General features: G+C 39.9%; 1 protein-coding gene across 4 annotated transcripts in view; it reads right to left on the bottom strand.

Annotated features, from left to right (window-relative positions):
* Positions 1-3,266: 3,266 nt before the first annotated feature.
* g3bp1 (GTPase activating protein (SH3 domain) binding protein 1) overlaps positions 3,267-18,883 on the bottom strand; it is a 35,487-nt gene continuing 19,870 nt past the window's right edge. For 3 of the 4 annotated variants that reach the window (XM_080201336.1, XM_080201335.1, XM_080201337.1), the window contains exons 6-12: positions 15,684-15,777; positions 12,452-12,632; positions 10,791-10,892; positions 10,025-10,127; positions 8,849-8,992; positions 4,926-5,044; positions 3,267-4,434 (exon numbers count right to left, since the gene is read on the bottom strand). In XM_080201336.1, the coding sequence (XP_080057462.1) occupies positions 4,168-4,434; positions 4,926-5,044; positions 8,849-8,992; positions 10,025-10,127; positions 10,791-10,892; positions 12,452-12,632; positions 15,684-15,777 (1,010 nt within the window). In that variant the 3' untranslated portion in view covers positions 3,267-4,167. The remainder of the gene's footprint in view (positions 4,435-4,925; positions 5,045-8,848; positions 8,993-10,024; positions 10,128-10,790; positions 10,893-12,451; positions 12,633-15,683; positions 15,778-18,883) is intronic. The other variant, XM_080201338.1, reaches the window with a different exon arrangement.

The raw sequence follows: 18,883 nt of genomic DNA, 5'->3' as shown, positions 1-18,883 counted from the left end.
AATTTCTATCTACCAAGCCCTAGGTTTAAAGTCTACAGCCCTTCGTCTTCATGCAACCTTAAGTTTTGCTTCTGACTGGTTGGAGATTATAATTCCGCCAAGATGCAGATTTCCCCATGCACTTTAAACATGAAGAAAAATCAGCAGGTTTCCAAATGAAGAGGCATGATCGTAGCTGCATCTTCCAGATTTAATTTCCCTTTTATTAACAGGAATAATTTAGAGTTCATTCAACTTGTCCCTATAGGCTGTGCAGGTTTCAGAGGACCTCCTCTGTTCCAACTTTCTTAAAACATTCAGTGTTAAGCTCGATCACTGATGTACTGAGTTCTTATCAGATCCCTGAGCATGTTCTGGCAACAATCCCAACATTGCTTTGCATTAATTATAATGTTGCACTGCCAGCATTCAAGCAGCAATATTTATACTTGAACAGCTGGAAAAGCACAGTACACTTTGTGTACATGGATGAGGTTAGGGCAGCCAAAAACAGTACCTTATTAAGCAGTTTGGCTTTTTGCTTTGAGCACTTAATTAAAAGGTCAATGTAGCAAATTTTAAAGAAATCAATGCATAAGCCCACCATACATTACAGAAAATCTCCACTCAATGTTTCATCTATCCCTAGTTAGCATTTAGTGACTCCCTCACCATTCTGGTTTATGTACTGTGCCCAGCCCAGTCCAACGCTGACATCTCCACATCCTGGTTTATCTAAGATATGCCTTACTTCAGAGAAATATGGTTCTTTCTTCATCATGTTCCTAAATCAGTGACAATTCGATATCAATGCGTAGACAAGATTTGAGACACAAACTTCGTGGAAAACTGAATATTCACCAAGTACAGGTGTGGATATTAGTATCGAAAGTAATGTTTTCCAGTTTCTCAACAGACTCAAAAAATCCTTCAAAATGCCAATTTCAAACTCCAGTTTAGTGAATACCGAAATACCATTATTTCACCTACAAGGAAAAGTACAAATCAGACACTTTCCATTTCACCAGTACCATTTCTAAACTTTTCACTCCCACTAACTCATTTGTGTAAGTCCCATTTTGATCAACAGCTATTACTTACCTGCACGCCAGAAATTTACAGGAAAAGCCTTAGTTCCAATTTCCAAAAAATGCCTTTATTATGGAAGATGAGGTGGCAGAGTCCAAATGCCATCCTTGTGGTGAAAAATTTGAATTCAACTTTGAATGGTGAGTGGAAATATCTGATGTTACGTTGCATATTGGGCCACTGCATTAAACTGTTCATAATTCAACTTAACACTGAGAACTGGTCATTCTTGATCTCAAACAGTAGCTGGTTCCCTTTCCTACCAATATTAACCAGGAAAACTTTAAGTAGCTTCCACCTGGAGAAAGGGCAATTTACCATCTAAAATAGATCAAAAATAAACTGTCAGGCGAGCTCCTTAGTCATCAATTTCCACTTTAAGTAGAGGTTTTGATTTTCAGAAAATAAGGGCAGGGAAAGCTATATATAGGAAGTGCAAGTAAATGACAATGAATGCAGACAGTCGCCAATGATTCCAGAGAATTTCTGTGATTTTAATTAAATAAAAGACATTCACAATTTATGCCCAACTTTTGTCTAATGATCCTCTCGTTCTGAAGACAAAACCTATGAAGGCATTTAGTGAATGTCAATAACAATGTCTACAATAATCCTCTTCTCCTAAATACCAACTTTAACACGAAAGTCCAAAATCCAAACTCAGTCAAGAGCAGGCAGGATCAGCTGTTACTTCACTAGTTCGGAATTTGTGAGGCTCTAAGAAGTAATGATCAATTTTTTTTTAGCCGATTTCGCTCCTTTTTGCAACTAAAAGCAGCTCCCATCATTACCCCAGCTTTTACAGGTTCACTCAGCATGGACAATAAAGGGACCATATACCTTACTTTCTCTGGTCCACATTCTCAATCTCACCAGTGCTGTCCATTCAGACTTCAGTTGACTCGAACCTAAATTTTTTTTCTATAATTATGTGGATGTCATAATTTTGTCCAACATAAAAACCACTAATGGAGACCATCTGGCCCACTATACCCACTGCAATACCTCCTGTCTTATCCTATAAAGGGGATTGGGGAACCTTTATACACTTCCCGTTTATTGCTATTCCCCACTTATTTCTGGTTGTGCATTCCATATGCTAACAATCCTTTGCTCAGGTAAATTCTCCTTGCCTCTCCCTTTGTTTTACTGATTTTAAGTTTATCCTCTCTAATTATCAACTCACCAGTCTATAGAAAAAGGCTCCATCCCCTACAAATCAAAACACCTCAATTTTGAGTTCCAAAACATTTACTTTCAGTTTGGGTTATTATTTGCACCATTCCCAATAATCTTAAAAATTAATTGCTCCCAAGTCTTCAATATTTCTGTACCATCCTCCCCCTCCATCTCTATTACAAAATCTAGCAAAAAGCTTTAGTGAAGAAAGTAACTGTTGTCAGTTAATCGCTGTTCTATTTTGATCCTAGTTGCGTCAATTGGGGAACAGGGAAGTATAAAATAATAGAAAACAAAGTCTTCAATCATTTGTGATCCTCGTACTACAGTGAGTGGTACATTTTTTTAAAAAGTGTAATACAATGTTGTTTTTACATAAGCAAAGCAAATTCAGCATATCAATTCATGCCCTACAAATTGAAAACATCTAATTCCCAATGAACAGATAACTTTTCATATTCTAAAAGCAAACTCAGCTGAAGCTCAGTTGAAAACATGGTATAAAATCCATTTTATTCAAAGAACGGAACAAACATTGCTTTGCAAGCAATTGAAACAGAAACAACTTACAATGCATGTGTGGAGTAAGCTCCTACAAAAGCAATGGAAGAACTACTACGACCCATACAAGCTGCTCATCAGCAATTATTGCTGTTTGTTACAGGACTATTGTTATGTAAAACTGCCAACACAGCCAAGAGCCAAATGCTACTTCATGACTTGGGTTTCATGTTCATGGCCTATGTTCGCCATTCCAGTGTATTAACAGAAAGCATTTGTAAACCAGGTTCATTTTGAAAAAGCTGAGTTTTAAATACAAACCATTCAAGGGTTAAGGCTTTAAGAAACTTTGGTCTGCACAGTATAAAAAGTAACTGAATTGAATTAAAAACTAATGCAGCCCAGCTTAAGACCTCCTCCCAGCTTTTAATACCTTCACAATTTTACTCAAGTCAGCCAACTAAACACTCATCCCAAATGGCCATCTTCCCAGAACAAACACCACAAAGCCGTGCATATTGAATAAAGCAATCTACATTTATTTGTACAACTTTGCCAAGATTGGAATGAGAGATAAATAGAAGGCACAACCATACGCTTTACAATACAAACTAAACCAGAAAAGTTTTTCTGCAATTTACAGTTTTAAAAAAAAAATTCACAATTCCAGAGGAAACGTGTCTTGATGTCAAGTATGCCAGAGTTGAATGTTTGTTTTAAAAGTCCCACTGTAAAAGAGATTCTTCCAATGATGAAAACAAAAAAGAAAAAAAGAGTTGAAGACTTACATCTATTGTATTAGTCCACTCCTGATCTTAAAAGCACAGCAGTTCTGCACAGGAACTGATAACTTTCGCCAGTTTACGGCATTGCAGCTTATTACCCACCATTTAGTGATCACATCGGTTCCATTCCAAATACAGATAAAGCACTGTGTTCCCTTTGTTGAATAGAACACTGTGCGAAGTAGAGAGAGTGCTTTAAAAATAGCTGAGTGCTACAAGTTTTTCCGAAGATGGATGTCTGTGCAAAACAAAAAGCAACCTGGTTTCCAATTTAAAAATTCTGCACCAAATTTCAGTCAAAAGGGCCAACACGTTCCTGGGAGGCAGCAGGTACTAAAATCCAGTTCATAGCTGTTAGTCACCCCAATCCACTGGAGTCAGAATCTGTCTTCAATCAAGAGATTCTGGTTTTAAAATCCGTTTTTCTTAAAACAAATAAAAATTTCAGACAGGATGTTTCGTGGGACGACGACTACTACACAAGTCGAGAACAAAAAAAAGGCCATTTTCTGTACTGAAAAAAATGATAATCTGTACAGGTCGAAATCACATTCCAAAAACAAAGCTGAATCACAAGAGCATGAGAGAGAACATCTGTACCATCAGCTCACACCAATAGCCAGTGAGGGTACTTTCAGTGGCGTGGCCCTGAGAACCGAGGCTCTCCTTGTCCACCTCCTCTTCCAGCTCCTGGTCCGGGTTTCTGTGTTAGCCCTCCTCTGGACAGACCACCCCGGCCCTCCCGATCACGCATCATGCCACCACCAAGACCACCACGGGGTCCACCAGGTCCTCTTGGTCTATTTTCTCGGCGGTCATCGCCCCGACGTTCACCTTCACGAATAGGCCGGGTTTTCTTCTCCTCCACATTCAGTCGGAGCTCTCCTCGGAACTTAATGGGCTATAGGGAAGAAGAGAAAGTAGTAGTTTTGGCAAGATGTTTTGCAGTGTCCTTCATACAAACAATGCCATCTACTTAGCTGTGAATTTGAATAAACAAAAGAAAAATTGTCCAAATATTCTTACACACGTACGAAATACTGACAATCCTTAACCAAATTTCAGTGCAGTGCAGTGAGTATAAATGTGGGTTTCAGGTCAGCTATGTACTTTCTGACTAACTTGGTGCAAATCACCAAGACCAGACTCTCTGGGTTTTATTAAATAAAATTATGTTTACATTCTCAAATCATAAAATGTTGAATTTATAATGGATTAGGTTTGCCGCAATTGCATTCCATATTTAATGATAAATAGAAAAGCTAGTTCTGAAAGTGAGCATAGATAGGGATTACTCCAGCCATTTTAAACCCAAATATAATAAACAGTAAAGAAATAAGCAAACAGCTTACATTCTTGGAAATACATGAACGTTCTCTTATCATACATTACCTTGCTACTCAGGATCTTCTGAACTGGTTCTGGATCATCAAAAACCACAAAGCCAAAGTTGGGCAGCTTTCCACCACTACTCTTGGTATTAATACGAAGTTCCACCACATTACCATATCCTGCAAAGGAAAGGAATTGCCACATCATGATATCCAATAATGTTTCAACTTTATATGCATACCAGAGTTCCACAGGGACATTTCCAACTAACTGATGTCCTGCGTGGTACAATGTGGATTAGCCAAACAATGACAAACTGTCCAACCTCAGTTTTCACCAAGCAGCTGTTTATAACCTGAGGGACCCAGATCTCCCCTTTAAACTGGCTGGAGAACTTGCTATTCTTATTCTGCACAAGATGAATGCTATTGTTATGGCAAACAATTTAACAGAAGGAATTCAACAGACAAGTTTGTAGTATTCACTCAGATGAATCTGCAGTGCAAAGAAATGTTGCTGTCTAGTTCATTTAGATAAAAATAAAGTGGAAGTAAATATGAAGCCAATTCCTTCAAACAGTAATCTTGTAGATTGTATCAGTATCTAAGAATTGAAGTCTGAGACAAGTACAGAGATCCGAATCTTGAGATCTCACCTATAGAATCAATGAACATTTTATTGCCTGATCTGGTTATCAATTATAAACACTTATCAGATTATAAAACAGTGGACTTGAAATTTTCCTGCCAATTAGCTCAGAAAATAATTGTCATGGATTTTAACTCATGTAAGCATTGCACAAGTGCAGACAAACATTGCTGAAGAAACCAATAGGTGCCAGCAACATACAGCAAGACAGAACAAAAATTATCTACATTAGGGGCGGTATCGTGGCTCAGTGGTTAGCACTGCCACCTCACAGTGCCAGGAACGCAGGTTCAATTGCAACCTCCGGTTATTGGCTGAGGGGAGTTTGCACATTCTCCCCATGTCTGCTTGGATTTCCTCCAAGTGCTCAGTTTCCTCCCACATTCCAAAGATGGGGTAGATTGATTGGTCATGCTAAATTGCCCCTTTGTGTCAAGGGCATTAGAAGGGTAAATCAATGATGTTCGGGCCTAGGTGAGATTGATGTCAGTGCAGGCTCGATGGGCCAAATGGTCGCTGTATGCATTGTAGAATCCATAGTATCCCTACGGTGCAGAAGGAGACCAGTTGGCCCATCGAGTCTGCATCGACTTTGTGAAAATATCTTATCAAGGCCCATTAAGATAAAACCAAAATGTTGCAGATGCTAGAATCTGAACAAAAACAAAATGCTGGAAAATCTCAGCCAGTCTGACAGCATCTGTGGAAAGAGAAATGACTGATGTTTTGAGTCTGGATGACCGTTCTTTGTATTTCTGTCTTTGGACAAAGGACTCTCCAGACTCGAAACATTGGCTCTATTCTCACTCCACAGATGCTATAGACCTGCGGAGATTTTCCAGCATTTCCTGTTTTTGTTACCACTGCCCACCTCTGCCCTATCCCCGTAACTCCATGTATTTACCCCACTAATCCCCAATCTACACATCTTGGAACACTAAGATGCTCAGGATTCTATGATTCTATAACATGGTTTCATTGGTGGCTTCAGATATGCAACACGTTTGATTTATTATTGTCACATGCATTAGTATACAGTGAAAAGTTTCTTGTATGCTCTACAAACAAAGCATACCGTTCACAGAGAGAGCGCAGAATGTCATGTTACAGTCATAGCTAGGGTGCAAAGATCAACTTAGTGTGAGATAGGCCCTTTCAAAAGTCTACTGGCTGCAGAGAAGAAACTGTTCTCTGTACATGACCTCAGACGTTTGTATCTTTTTCTTGACAGAAGCAGGTGAAAGAGATCATGTCTGGGGTGCATGAGGTCCTTAAATTTGCTGGCTACTTTTCCAAAGCAGTGTGAAGTGTAGGCAGAGTCAATGGATGGGAGGCTGGTTTGCGTGAAGGATTGGACAACATTTACAGCCTTTTGTAGTTTCTTGGGCAGAGCAGGAACCATACCAGATGCACTATAGAAAGCATTCTTTCTGGTTGTATCTGTAAAACTTGGTGAGAACTGTAACTGACCTGCCGAATTTCCTTGGTCTTCTGAGAAAGTAGATGCATTGATGGGCTTTCTTAACTATAGCGTCGGCATGGGGGACCAGGACAGGCTGTTGGTAATCTGGATTTTTATAAAGATGTAACAAGTGCGGTTGACAGAGGGGAATCAGTGAATGTGGTGTTTTTAGATTTCCAGAAGACATTCGATAAGGTGCCTCCGAAAGGTTGCGGCAAAAGATTAAGCTACACGGAGTTGGGGGTAAAGTGTTAGCGTGGATTGAGGATTGGCTTTCTAACAGGAAGAAGAGAGTTGGAATAAATGGATGCTTTTCTGGTTGGCAGTTGGTGACTAGTGGTGTGCCGCAGGGATCGGTGCTGGGGCCTCAACTGTTTACCATATACATAGACGATCTGGAGGAGGGGACCGAGTGTAGGGTGCAAAGTTTGCTGATGACACGAAGATGAGTGGGAAAGAGAATTGCGTGGAGGACGCAGAAAGTCTGCAGAGATTTGGATAGGCTAAGTGACTGAGCGAGGATCTGGCAGATGGAGTATAACGTTGGCAAGTGTGAAGTTATCCACTGTGGAAGGAATAGTAGTAAAATGGACTATTATTTAAATGGTGAAAACTTACAACATGCTACTGTGCAGAGGGACCTGGGAGTCCTTGTGCATGAATTGCAAAAACTGAGTTTGCAGGTGCAGCAGGTGATTAAGAAGGCAAATTGAATGTTGGCTTTTATCGTGAGCAGGATGCAGTATAAAAACAGGGAGGTCTTGCTGCAAATGTACAAGGTACTGCTAAGGCCACAATTAAAGTACTGTGTGCAATTTTGGTCCCCTTATTTGCGAAAGGATATATTGGCCTTGGAGGGAGTACAGAGAAGGTTCACCAGCTTGATACCAGAGATGAGGGGGTCAGCTTATGAGGAGAGACTGAGTAGATTGGGCCTGTACTCGTTGGAGTTTAGAAGGCTGAGGGGAGATCTTATAGAGACATATAAGATATTAAAGGGGCTAGACAGGGTAGATGCAGAGAAATTATTTCCACTTAGAAAGGAAACAAGAACTACAGACCACAGCCTCAAAATAAGGGGCAGTCAATTTAGAACAGAGGAACTTCTCTCAGAGGGTAATGAATCTTTGGAATTCTCTGCCCATTGAAGCAGTGGAGGCTACCTCGTTAAATATGTTTAAGTCACAGTTAGATAGATTTCTGATCAATGAGGGAATTAAGGGTTATGGGGAGCAGGTGGGTAAGTGGAACTGAACCACTATCAGATCACCCACAATTTTATTGAATGGCAGGGCAGGTTCGAGGGGCTAGATGGCCTACTCCTGCTCCTACTTCTTATGTTCTTATGGACACCTAAATACTTGAAGCTCTTGACCACTTCTACTTCTTCCCCATTAACATGACCAATCAACAATCATAACACAATAATCATTGGACTACAGCATACAGCTTTAGGTTGTATGGAGCAGACAGTTGCAGATATTGCATTTAGTCTGTCTTTGTTTAACACCTGCAGTGTGATAACTGCCCTGCATTCTCCATGATCCAGTTAAGGACAGGATCAAACTCAATTACAACATCCTCACATGAAAAACCCTGAGGTAATGACTTTTAAAGAATGGCCAATTCCCATTGTATTGGAAGACTGCGGAACAGTATAGCTTAGCAACAATCAGTGTCTTTAAAGGAAGTTAAAAACACTGGAATGATTAACAGCTTGCTATTGGAGTCCACAATCTAATCTTAATGCTGTGAATACAGTGCTGAATCATATCTTTGGAGAAAAAAAATCCACACTAAAGCGAGACTTTAAAAAGCAAACCCTGCTTCCTAACACATAATAGTCAATTATAATTTAAAACATTCAACAAACCTGTGAAAAATTCTTTCAGCTCTGTCTCATCAATATCATGAGGCAAATTTCCAACAAATAACTGATGACTGTCAGGATATCGAATCGTCCTCCGTGTTTCTGTATCCCCCGGTTCATTTTCATTGCGACCTGAAACAAAAAAACCTACTTTCAAGATCCTCCAGCATGTCCTTGAACACCAGCTGCAGCAGCATTTTGTCAAACAGTGGTGTTTAACATTTTCAACCTGTTCTTGTAGCTCCTGTGAATTAACCTGAAACTACTCATAGCCAATCAAGATAGCACTGGTTCCACATAATGCACACATTACAGTTCGTCTCTCCAGATACCTACATCTTAATTCAACTTCAACTGTTGTTTTTTAAGCTAGGTTAAAAGACAATAATATTAATTCCTCATAGACATTTCTTCCATTGTCTAGCTCCATTTTGACCCTTTAAGGAATCAAATTAAACAGGAAAATACTGATGTTTAGGGTCAGGCAGACGTAAGAAGAGCTATGGCAGCAAAACAATACGGAGTCTTCAGTTTACTGCGATAAAGATATCCAAATGTAAACTCAGCACATGCTGATTGTTGATGACCCACACCTTCTCATGGCTATGGCCAGATGTTGAGCTGTTGAATCAGTTCTTATCCATCCTATTGCGCATTGTGAAATTGTCACACAACACAATGCAGCATATCAATGCAGTGTGAATAGGTGCGCATGTAATAGGTAGACTGATCAAGCAGTTTACTCATCCATGTTTTTTTCTCCCACGACCTGCCATTAGTTCAATAAGTATTATCCAGCTCAATTTGGAAACTTCAAATAGAGTCATAGTTTTACTGGTGCTAGATTTTATTTATTATTGTCACAAGTAGGCTTACATTAACACTGCAGTGAAGTTACTTTGAAAATCCTTTTGTTGACACATTCCGGCACCTGTTCGGGTACACTGAGGGAGAATTTAGCATGGTCAATGCACCTAATCTGCATGTCTTTCATACTGTGGAAGGAAACCCACACATACACATGGAGAACGTGCAGACTCTGCACACAGATAGTGATCCAAGCCGGGAATTGAACCCGGGTCTCTAATGTTATGAGGGAGCAGTGCTAATCACCGTGTCACCCATTCAAATATTCAGCTGACTCCAAATAAAAATTTACTAACTTCCTACATAACATACCTGGCCTGGGGCCCCGAGGTGGCACACCTTGTCGTTCCCTAATTCGCTGATCACGAGGTCTTGGAGGTGGAATCTGTATTTCTGGTTTTGTCTCTGGTCGGGGCTATAATCAAAAACAAATAACTCTTCTTATACGTACTTCTCAAAATGATTAGGATAAAAATCCCAAAAATGCACTGAATTTGAGTTCTCACATTTGGAGGATAGTCTTTGATATTAATTCAACCATCAAACAGTAGTATACATGTGGAACTGCATGAGTCCCATTAACATCAAATCTCATTCATGTTGAAATAAATAGGAAGTTGCAAATGTTCAAAAAGACCCCAACATCATGAATTCCAGTACATCCAAGTCAGAAAGACATACCCAGCAAAATGCACGCAAGTGATGCACTGGCACAGACAGGTTGGAGTAGCAAATATAAAAATGATTTATCAACAGAAAGGCACCAACTTTCATAGGGAACATGGCTGGATCTTATAGCTATGCAAAGTGCTGGGTTGGAGATGCATAATAATTAGCTTCAATGGCTGTGCATTAAGCGAGGGCAAAAATATGCCACAGGTATCCAACCAAGTCCTGTTGCAAGTGGGCACGTATACATTAACTGAAAGCAGGACTGGATCTATAGTACAAAATGGTAACTGGCATCCACTGAATTGTACACCAATTAGCAGTCATCAAGAAATGAGTGGGAAAAGAAACTGTAGTAATGGATTTAAGGAAATAGAACTTTAGCGCTAGCATTAACAGGTTACATTACCTGTGGTGTTGGGGCTTTGACAACATGAGGTGGAATTCCAGTAGTGGGGACAATGCCACTAGGGGGCAGATTCTTACTTGTTACTGAAGCCCAGGAGAATGTCTGGGGAAAAAAGCAGTTGTGATAGTCAGAAATCCAGAACAAGTTACCATAGTAAACAAGTTGCCACCTATATACATAGCAATAATATGTAATATATCTAAGTGTACTGCATAAAGTCACTGTCCAAGTATCTGAAATAGAAGATGCACCAAAACACAAAATGTTAAATGCTCAGACATTATTTAGGACTAAAACTTCCAAGGAGTGACAATCACAGTCTGACTGCCACTTCACTCTTTTTCAGTTAGTCTGGAGTTTGACATTTCTCACTCGATCTTCTAACTCAGGCCTGGTGAGAAATGTACGACGCACCAGTTCCTGGAACTTACAGTTCCAAGCAGGCAATAGCATTGGGGAAGTGAAGCCACATTCATTTTTTTTAATACAGCCCTAGCTGATGTAAACCAGGTAAGTTTCAAAGATCTCAGGTACTTTAACAGACTATGAGATATGGGCGGGGTCAGGATTATAATTACTCAGGGATTTGTTGAGGTTTGAATCCTTCTAACTTTCCCTGGATAACTATTCTGCTTAGACAGTGAAAACCACCTGAACTTCTGATTTAAATCAGTGCATCAGATGGTTTCAGGAATAGGGAAGTGACGTCAAAAGTTTTAACTTCCCAGGCACTTCCCGTGCTGTCCTTGCAAGGGGATCGTTGAAGTGGCTCCCTCAGCACATCCTCTGGAGTCCTTCAGTGTTACAACCCCCCAGAGATCATAAGCTCTGGACCTATGCGTCTGGTTTTAACCCTGTAAAAGCGGAGAGTTTTTGAATAGGTTTGAAATCAGACCCAATGTATTGACATGCAAATTAAAACTGTCATTTTAAACAACGAATTCACAAATCAAGAACAAGGATGTACCTGAGCTTCAGGATTTCTTAAGTTCTGAAGAAAAAGTGAACTTAGCAAACAAAACCTCAGTCAATTCATAATGACAAAGAAACAGGAGCTGAAGTGGGCCACTTGATCCTTCAAGCCTGCCCACTATTTAACATGATCATGGTTGATTATTTATCTCAACTTCACATTATCCTTATATCCCTTAACACCCAAAAACCTATAGATGTTGCTCTTGTATTAGCCACCACATCTCCCTAACTTAGAGAATGCCAAAGATTCACAACCCTTTGTGTAATAAAATATTCTTATCTGTCCTAAATGCACACCGCCCACACCATTCAGGGTGTGTGACCACATGTTCTACATTCCCAAGCCTGGGGAAACATTTGCCCAACATCTACCCCATCGAAGCACTAAAGAATTATTTATTTCAATTAGAATGCCTCTTATTTTTCTAAACTTTCAAAGTAAGCCTGGTCCATACATTATCTCCTCAAGTGACAATCCCTTCATCCCTGGAAAGATTAAACCGGGGCTGGATTTTTTATTGCTTTATGAAGATAAATGAAACTATGCTATTGCGAAAATTGTTTTCAAAACATGACCCAAAATAATGAATGAACTATTAGAAGTGAAGTTAAGAATACAAGTAATAGATGGCCTGTGGAAGTGCAGAAGGTCTCCTCTACAGCGAACGAAAGGAATTTGCTCATACCCTGGAATCCTCAGCTACAACTGGTGCTGGATCAGCAGGTGGAGGGGATGGAGATTTTACCACAGGGTCTTCAGCAACTTCCTCCTCCAATACAGGCTCAGGCTTCACTTCCTCCACAGGTGGCTCTGGTTCTGGTTCTGACGGAACAATGTGTTCTTCTAAGGGTTCCTCTAACCCATTGCTGTAATTAGACAGTGCACAAAGTCAAGACTTGTCATGCATCTTGATGCAAGTAAGCCAGGCCATCCAAACATCAGCACCATTAATCTAATATCATTAGTTATAATGGGCCTGTCAGACATTACACAGGCATATTTGGCTCATTATTAACAAGATACATTTTTATTCCAAAACCCTCCCATATTCTAACAAAAATGAGTACACAGGTCAGGGAACACCAAAATTAGGAATAGGAGCAGGCCACTCAGCCCCTCGAGCGAGAGGGAAGTGATTAAAAACCAAGAACCCCTGGTATCTCGAATCCCTCTGCTAAACATAGGTAAATATACACCTGCAGTATCACCTCAGCAGTCAAAATAGCAAAATCTAGGAATAACATCATTGTAATCTAAAGAAAAATCATTATCTACTACACTGCCAAAATTTTGTCTGTATCTCCTCACTATAATAACATTCAATTGTCATGAATTCTGAGGGTCAGACTGAGTTAAAAAAAAACTATTAAATATTTGCAATTCAAATTTTAAGGACAACCATGATAAAGACTTTAAATATAACCATAATAAAGATGCCTTTAATATGCTCATTCACACATCCATGCCCCTGTTACAAGGCTGTCCCAAAGATTTGATAATGGGCAGTAACTATCTCTAGCACAATTAATCATGAAGGCAAAGAATCATGAAATTAAATTATCAAGGCACAAAGTGTAAAATATTTTACATGCACATCAATAACAAAAAAGGGTGACTGTGACGGCAATAGGACTGTGGAGGGGTGGACAAAATAAACCTCAAGAAAGATTAAAGACATGTCAGAAATATTAAATAATTATTTTGCTTTAGTATTTGTCAAGGGGGTTGAACAGGTTGTTTGGCCTTACATTAAGGAACGAGTAATGAGGTAAGTCTATTCAAAATCTTTAAAAGGACATGTGCTAAATAACTAAAAGTCAACAAAATCAATGGATCTGGTCTCGATGGATTGCATGAATGAATGAATGAGAGGAGATCTCATTGAGACGTATAAGATGATGAATGGGATGGATAGGATAGAGGTGGAAAGACTCTTCCCGCTCAAAAAAGACAATAGGACTAGGGGGCACAGCCTCAAGATAAAAGGGGGGCGGTTTAGAACGGAGTTGAGGAGGAACTTCTTCACTCAAAGGGTGGTGAATCTCTGGAATTCTCTGCCCGTTGAAGTGGTGGAGGCTGCCTCGCTAAATATTTTTAAGACGCGGGTTGATGGGTTTTTGATAGGAGAGGGGATTAAGGGTTATGGGGAGAGGGCGGGAAAGTGGAACTGAGCAGCGACAGATCAGCCATGATCTTATTGAATGGCGGGGCAGGCTCGAAGGGCTGGATGGCCTACTCCTGCTCCTATTTCTTATGTTCTTATGTTCATCCACTTTTCAAAAATAATTTAGGAGTGAGATTGCAGAATAATTACTACTCAACAATTAATCAATAAAGGATACAGTACCTCAGGACCGACGGATAGCTAATGTAATTCCTATACTTAAGAAGGGGACAGAACACATTAAGTTTGACTGGTCTGTAATTCCCTGAACATCAATGGTCTGGAAAATAATAGAATCTTTACTCAAGGAGAGAGCTGAAACATCTAGAAACAAGAAGTGCAAAGAATAGTCAGCAGTGATTTCAAGAGTAAGAACCTTGCTCGACTATCCTTATTGATTTTTTTGAGGTGACAAAGTAGACAATGGAAGTGCAGCAGCTGTAATTCAATTTTCAAAAGGCCTTCAATACGTTGCTTCATAATAGACTAATGAACAAAAATGGGGAGTCAGGGGACAAGTGGTAGAATGGATTGTTAGCTAGCTTCAAGAAAGCAGAGAGTGGGCATAAGAGATAGTTATTCAGAATGACAGAAATGGGGAGTGGTGTTCCACAATAATCCATGCTGGGAGTTGGACAATTGCTGTTCAAAATTTACATCAATGACTTGGACTTTGAAAACAAAAACACAATTTCCAAATTTCTACATGACACCATATTGGGGTGCGAAGGGCAGTCAATACTGAGGAGGACTGCAACTGCAGATCAAGATAACTGAGTCATTTCAGGTTAGCAAAATGTAGCCAACGAATCACACAATGGACAAGTAACTGCCAAGAGGTTCAACATAAAAAAAAGGTGGTAGGGGTAACTGATTATTTTTAAGACATGACCAACAAAGCAGTCTAAAGGAGTCTGGGATAGGCAGGAAAGTGACATTTAAGCCACAGTCAGATCAGCTAAGATTATATCGAATGGCAGAGCAGACTCAAGGGGCTAAATGACCTACTCCTGCTTCTAATTCATACCTTTGTACATTTTGGTAGGAAGAGTAGGGAGGTCACTTATTACTTGGAAAGTGCAGGTTTAGGTGGGGGACAGGAACAAAATGATCTCAGAATACAAACATCAATTAAAAACTGTGCCACATTAGTAAGACCACAAAAAAAAAGCAAACGCTAGCCTTTATTTCTGGAACACAGACAGTATGCTGTGAAGCTCTGGCCCCCAATATTATAGAGGCGCAGGAGACAATTTATGAGAATGATAATAGAAATTTGAGGCATATACCAGGAAATGATTGACAGGCTGGGTAACTTCTCTCTTGAAAAGACTGACCTGGTAGGGGTCTTAATAATTATGTAAGGTTTCAAAAGACTGGATATCAAAGAGCATGTTTCTGCTTGTGAAGAGGAGCATAGATAGAGGTCAACCGAATTAACAGTCAGAAATCCAATCCAGAAGACTCCTTCACCCAAAGGATGTTAGGAATGTGGAACTCACTACCACGAGTGGCTGAAACAAATAATATTGATGCATTTTAAGGGGAAACCAGACAAGCGAATAAAGATGTAGACAGTTAAATGTTAAATTTTTTAAAAATGGGAGCGACTTGAGTGGATCATAAACACTAGCATAGACTGGTTGGGGCAAATGGCCTGTTCCTATATCATATATCCAATGTCCCAAACACAAGTAACTCAATGCCCCCATATCTGAAAAAAAAAACCCTAAAGCAATGAACAGTCCTCTACCTCACAGTCGCATCATAGTAAACTCCACTGTCATCTTGGGCAGCTTCTGGTGACGGCTGACGCTCTTCAGGTTCCTCGACTTCTTCCTCAGACTCTGCAATAAATAAACCTTTAAGCAACTCTAGTCTCACCAGACAAACCCTCACGCTAATGCCCAAAGAGGGAATATATTCATTGATGTTTGTACAATGCCCAGATCTATCCCCCTCCTGAAACAAATTAAAGAGCTGCTTACATTTATATAGTGCTTTTAATGCAGTGAAATGCACCCCAGGAGACTGCTCAGAAGTGCTACAAAACAAAATATGACACTGAGCCATATAAAAAGATTTCAGGGAAGTTGACCAAAAGCTTGGTCAAAGAGGCAGGTTTTAAGGAGCTTCTGAGGAGATAGAAAGACAGGCAGCGGCTTAGAGGGAAAATTTGACAGCTTAGGGAGGCTGAAAGCATTGCAACCAATAAGAACTGATTAAAGGTTGGGATGCTGAAGAAGCTAGAATTGGAAAAATACAAATAGCTCAGAGTGTTGTAGGGCTGCGGATTATAGAGGTAGGAAACTGCAAGACCATGGAAGAATGTGCAAGCTAACATAAGAATCTTAAATTTGGGTGCTTCTGATCTATATTGGTTTGCAATTAAGCAAACAGAAGTGATAGGTAAACACAAAGTTGGAGAGCAAGGGCAAAAGGAGTTTGGATGACCTCAAATTTAGATGGCAGAACATGGAAGGCCTACCAAGAATACGCTGGAATAGTCAAATCTAGTAGTAACAAAGGCACGGATGAAGATTTCAACAAATGAGCAGAGTGACAAACAAATTAAGGCAATGTCAAAGGCTGAAGCGGGTGGACTTTAGTGATAGGGCAAACCTTAGCTGGGAGTTAATCTCAGGGTCAAATGTGGTACTAGGTTGCAAACATTCTGGTTTGGCCTCAGAAAATTGCCAGGGAGAGGATCAGAGAGCTTCCATGAACTCCTATCTCTGTGTTTTCAGGTGATGCAGCTGAAGGTGAACATAGTAGATGAGAAGTAGGGAATGTCAATGTTAGATCCTTGTGGGAGCAGGGACAGAAATGACCGAATGTAGGGTCATGATTTGATGGATAAAAACAAGACCAGGTGTGTGTACTCTCACCCAGCTGGCCAACAGAGCGGCACTGGTGGATGGTGTGGTCAACGATGAAGGTGTTAAGGAGGATTCTTTTACCACAGTCAGTCATAAAGGATGCATTTTTTCGACCCTGGCAAGAGCCATTCTGGTACTACAACAAAGGAGGAAACGTAACTGGAGGGATTCAAACCAGGAGTTTTGGGAAGGCGGGCATTGATTTGGATTACATCATGCTCAAGGGACTTGGAGGGAAATGGGAAGTTGGAGATGAGGTCAAAGGTTGGTTTTCTGAGGGGAGGAGTGATGATTGCAGATTTGAAGAAGAGGCAATACAACCACGAACAATAAAGACAGGAAGGAAAATTGGGTGGTCAGCAGTTCAGTGGCAATGCACTAAACTAAGGGAGCGGAGGTGGATCTTGTGGGCACAATGAGCTCAGCAACAGTATGAAGAAAAATAGTAGAAAGCCAAGAGACAGATGCGAGTTCAGGGCTCGGGCAGAGAGAAATCTTAGAGGAAATTTGCCTCAGTGGGCTAGATGAGGGGTGGAAGGGAGGAGCGTTAAAAAGCAGAGGTAGAAAAAAATTTAAGTGCAGCACCATATTCCAAAGAACAAGCTAAGCGATGTCCAACTGCTGCTGTACTCAACTGTATTACAATGCTATTTAACTGCCATAACATTGTCTATTAATGCACGAAACACTGCACTGCAGTGTATGATGATCACTGTAACATTTCCTCTATGATCTCACTTTCAGATGAGAGCAAGCTCTCTTCAATGTAATTAACTGTTTAAGGTTAATTCCCTAGTGAGAGAATGCCTATAAACAAGCAAGATGGCCCAAAGGTGTTTAGAAAGGGACTGTTTGAAAATCAATTCAATTGGTACCTCATTCACAAGACTATGAAAGGAATGTAAATGCCAGCCAGATTATACCAAATCTAAAGCTCTGAAGATGATATCAGCACTTCAAAACAAATACATTTGTGAATGAAAGTTTCAGGCATTCAATGAGCAATAGGTGACAACTATATAATGCCCTGAAAGTATAGAACCCACTAGTCTTGCTAATGGAAGGCAACTGCATACCAAGCAATTTCCTATGTCCATTTCTATCACCACAGAAATAGCACATACAGCACATCAAGTACCTCAGCTTGTTCAACCAATTCATTAAGTTCTTCAAACCTTCACTGTTAATCGAGAAGCATTTGAAATCCAAGGAAATATCGTGATATTTCAGTGGCATAACAAATTTGACAAGACACAAATACTCTAACTTATTTTTCATAAATCACAATTAAAACAGTGGAAGCCGCCAATGAGTTAACTATGAATGGCAGCAGGTTGATTGTGTGGTGGCGTGGCTAGTTGGTGCGCGCACACAATGCAGAATACTTTAATTATGTTTTTTACAAGAAACATATTGGCAAAACCATGCCTGTTCAATATAAGCTAGTCAATTTCAAGTACTGAGATACATTTGAGACTCGGTCAGATTTTGCAGAGAATTTCCTTATTAAATTGTGAAAAAAAGACTCAGGGGTGGAATTAAAACATCTTGAAAACACACCATGTTAAAATGACCAAAACAAAATTGTTGGAAACTGATGAGTAGATTCAGACTGTTTCTAAGCTTCTCATTTGTTCCCCCAGCGAAAAGGAACAATTAGTTTAAGAATGAAAGTGGTTTATCTGAATAAAGTACATCTTGACAGAAAAGAAACATCAATGTGCCTTTAACACACTCAGCATTCTTTGAAAAGTGACATTTAATACTACAAGTACATACAGGAACCACGTCATATTTACATCAATGGCCCACTTCAAGTATCAGTGTACTATCATTAGAATCACAAAGTTTGTTCATTTGAAATTTAAGAACATAAGAAATTTAGCATCTACTTGTACACTGTGGCAGCACTTTTTCTAAAACATCATATGTATTGACCCAATTATACATCATGCCAGTGTTGGAGCACCAGCTGGAAGCAGCTAGACTTGACCATGCAGCAAGTTTTTACAAAAAATGAAACCTAATTCTGGAAAATATCAACCTACATACTCCAGAAATCCTGCAGTATCCA

The sequence above is a fragment of the Carcharhinus amblyrhynchos genome, chromosome 13 (assembly GCF_965287045.1).
Source record: "Carcharhinus amblyrhynchos chromosome 13, sCarAmb.v2.hapA, whole genome shotgun sequence".
Classification (NCBI taxonomy): domain Eukaryota; kingdom Metazoa; phylum Chordata; class Chondrichthyes; order Carcharhiniformes; family Carcharhinidae; genus Carcharhinus; species Carcharhinus amblyrhynchos.
The sequence above is the reverse complement of the archived record's forward strand: the minus strand, read 5'-3'. Positions and strand labels throughout refer to the sequence as shown.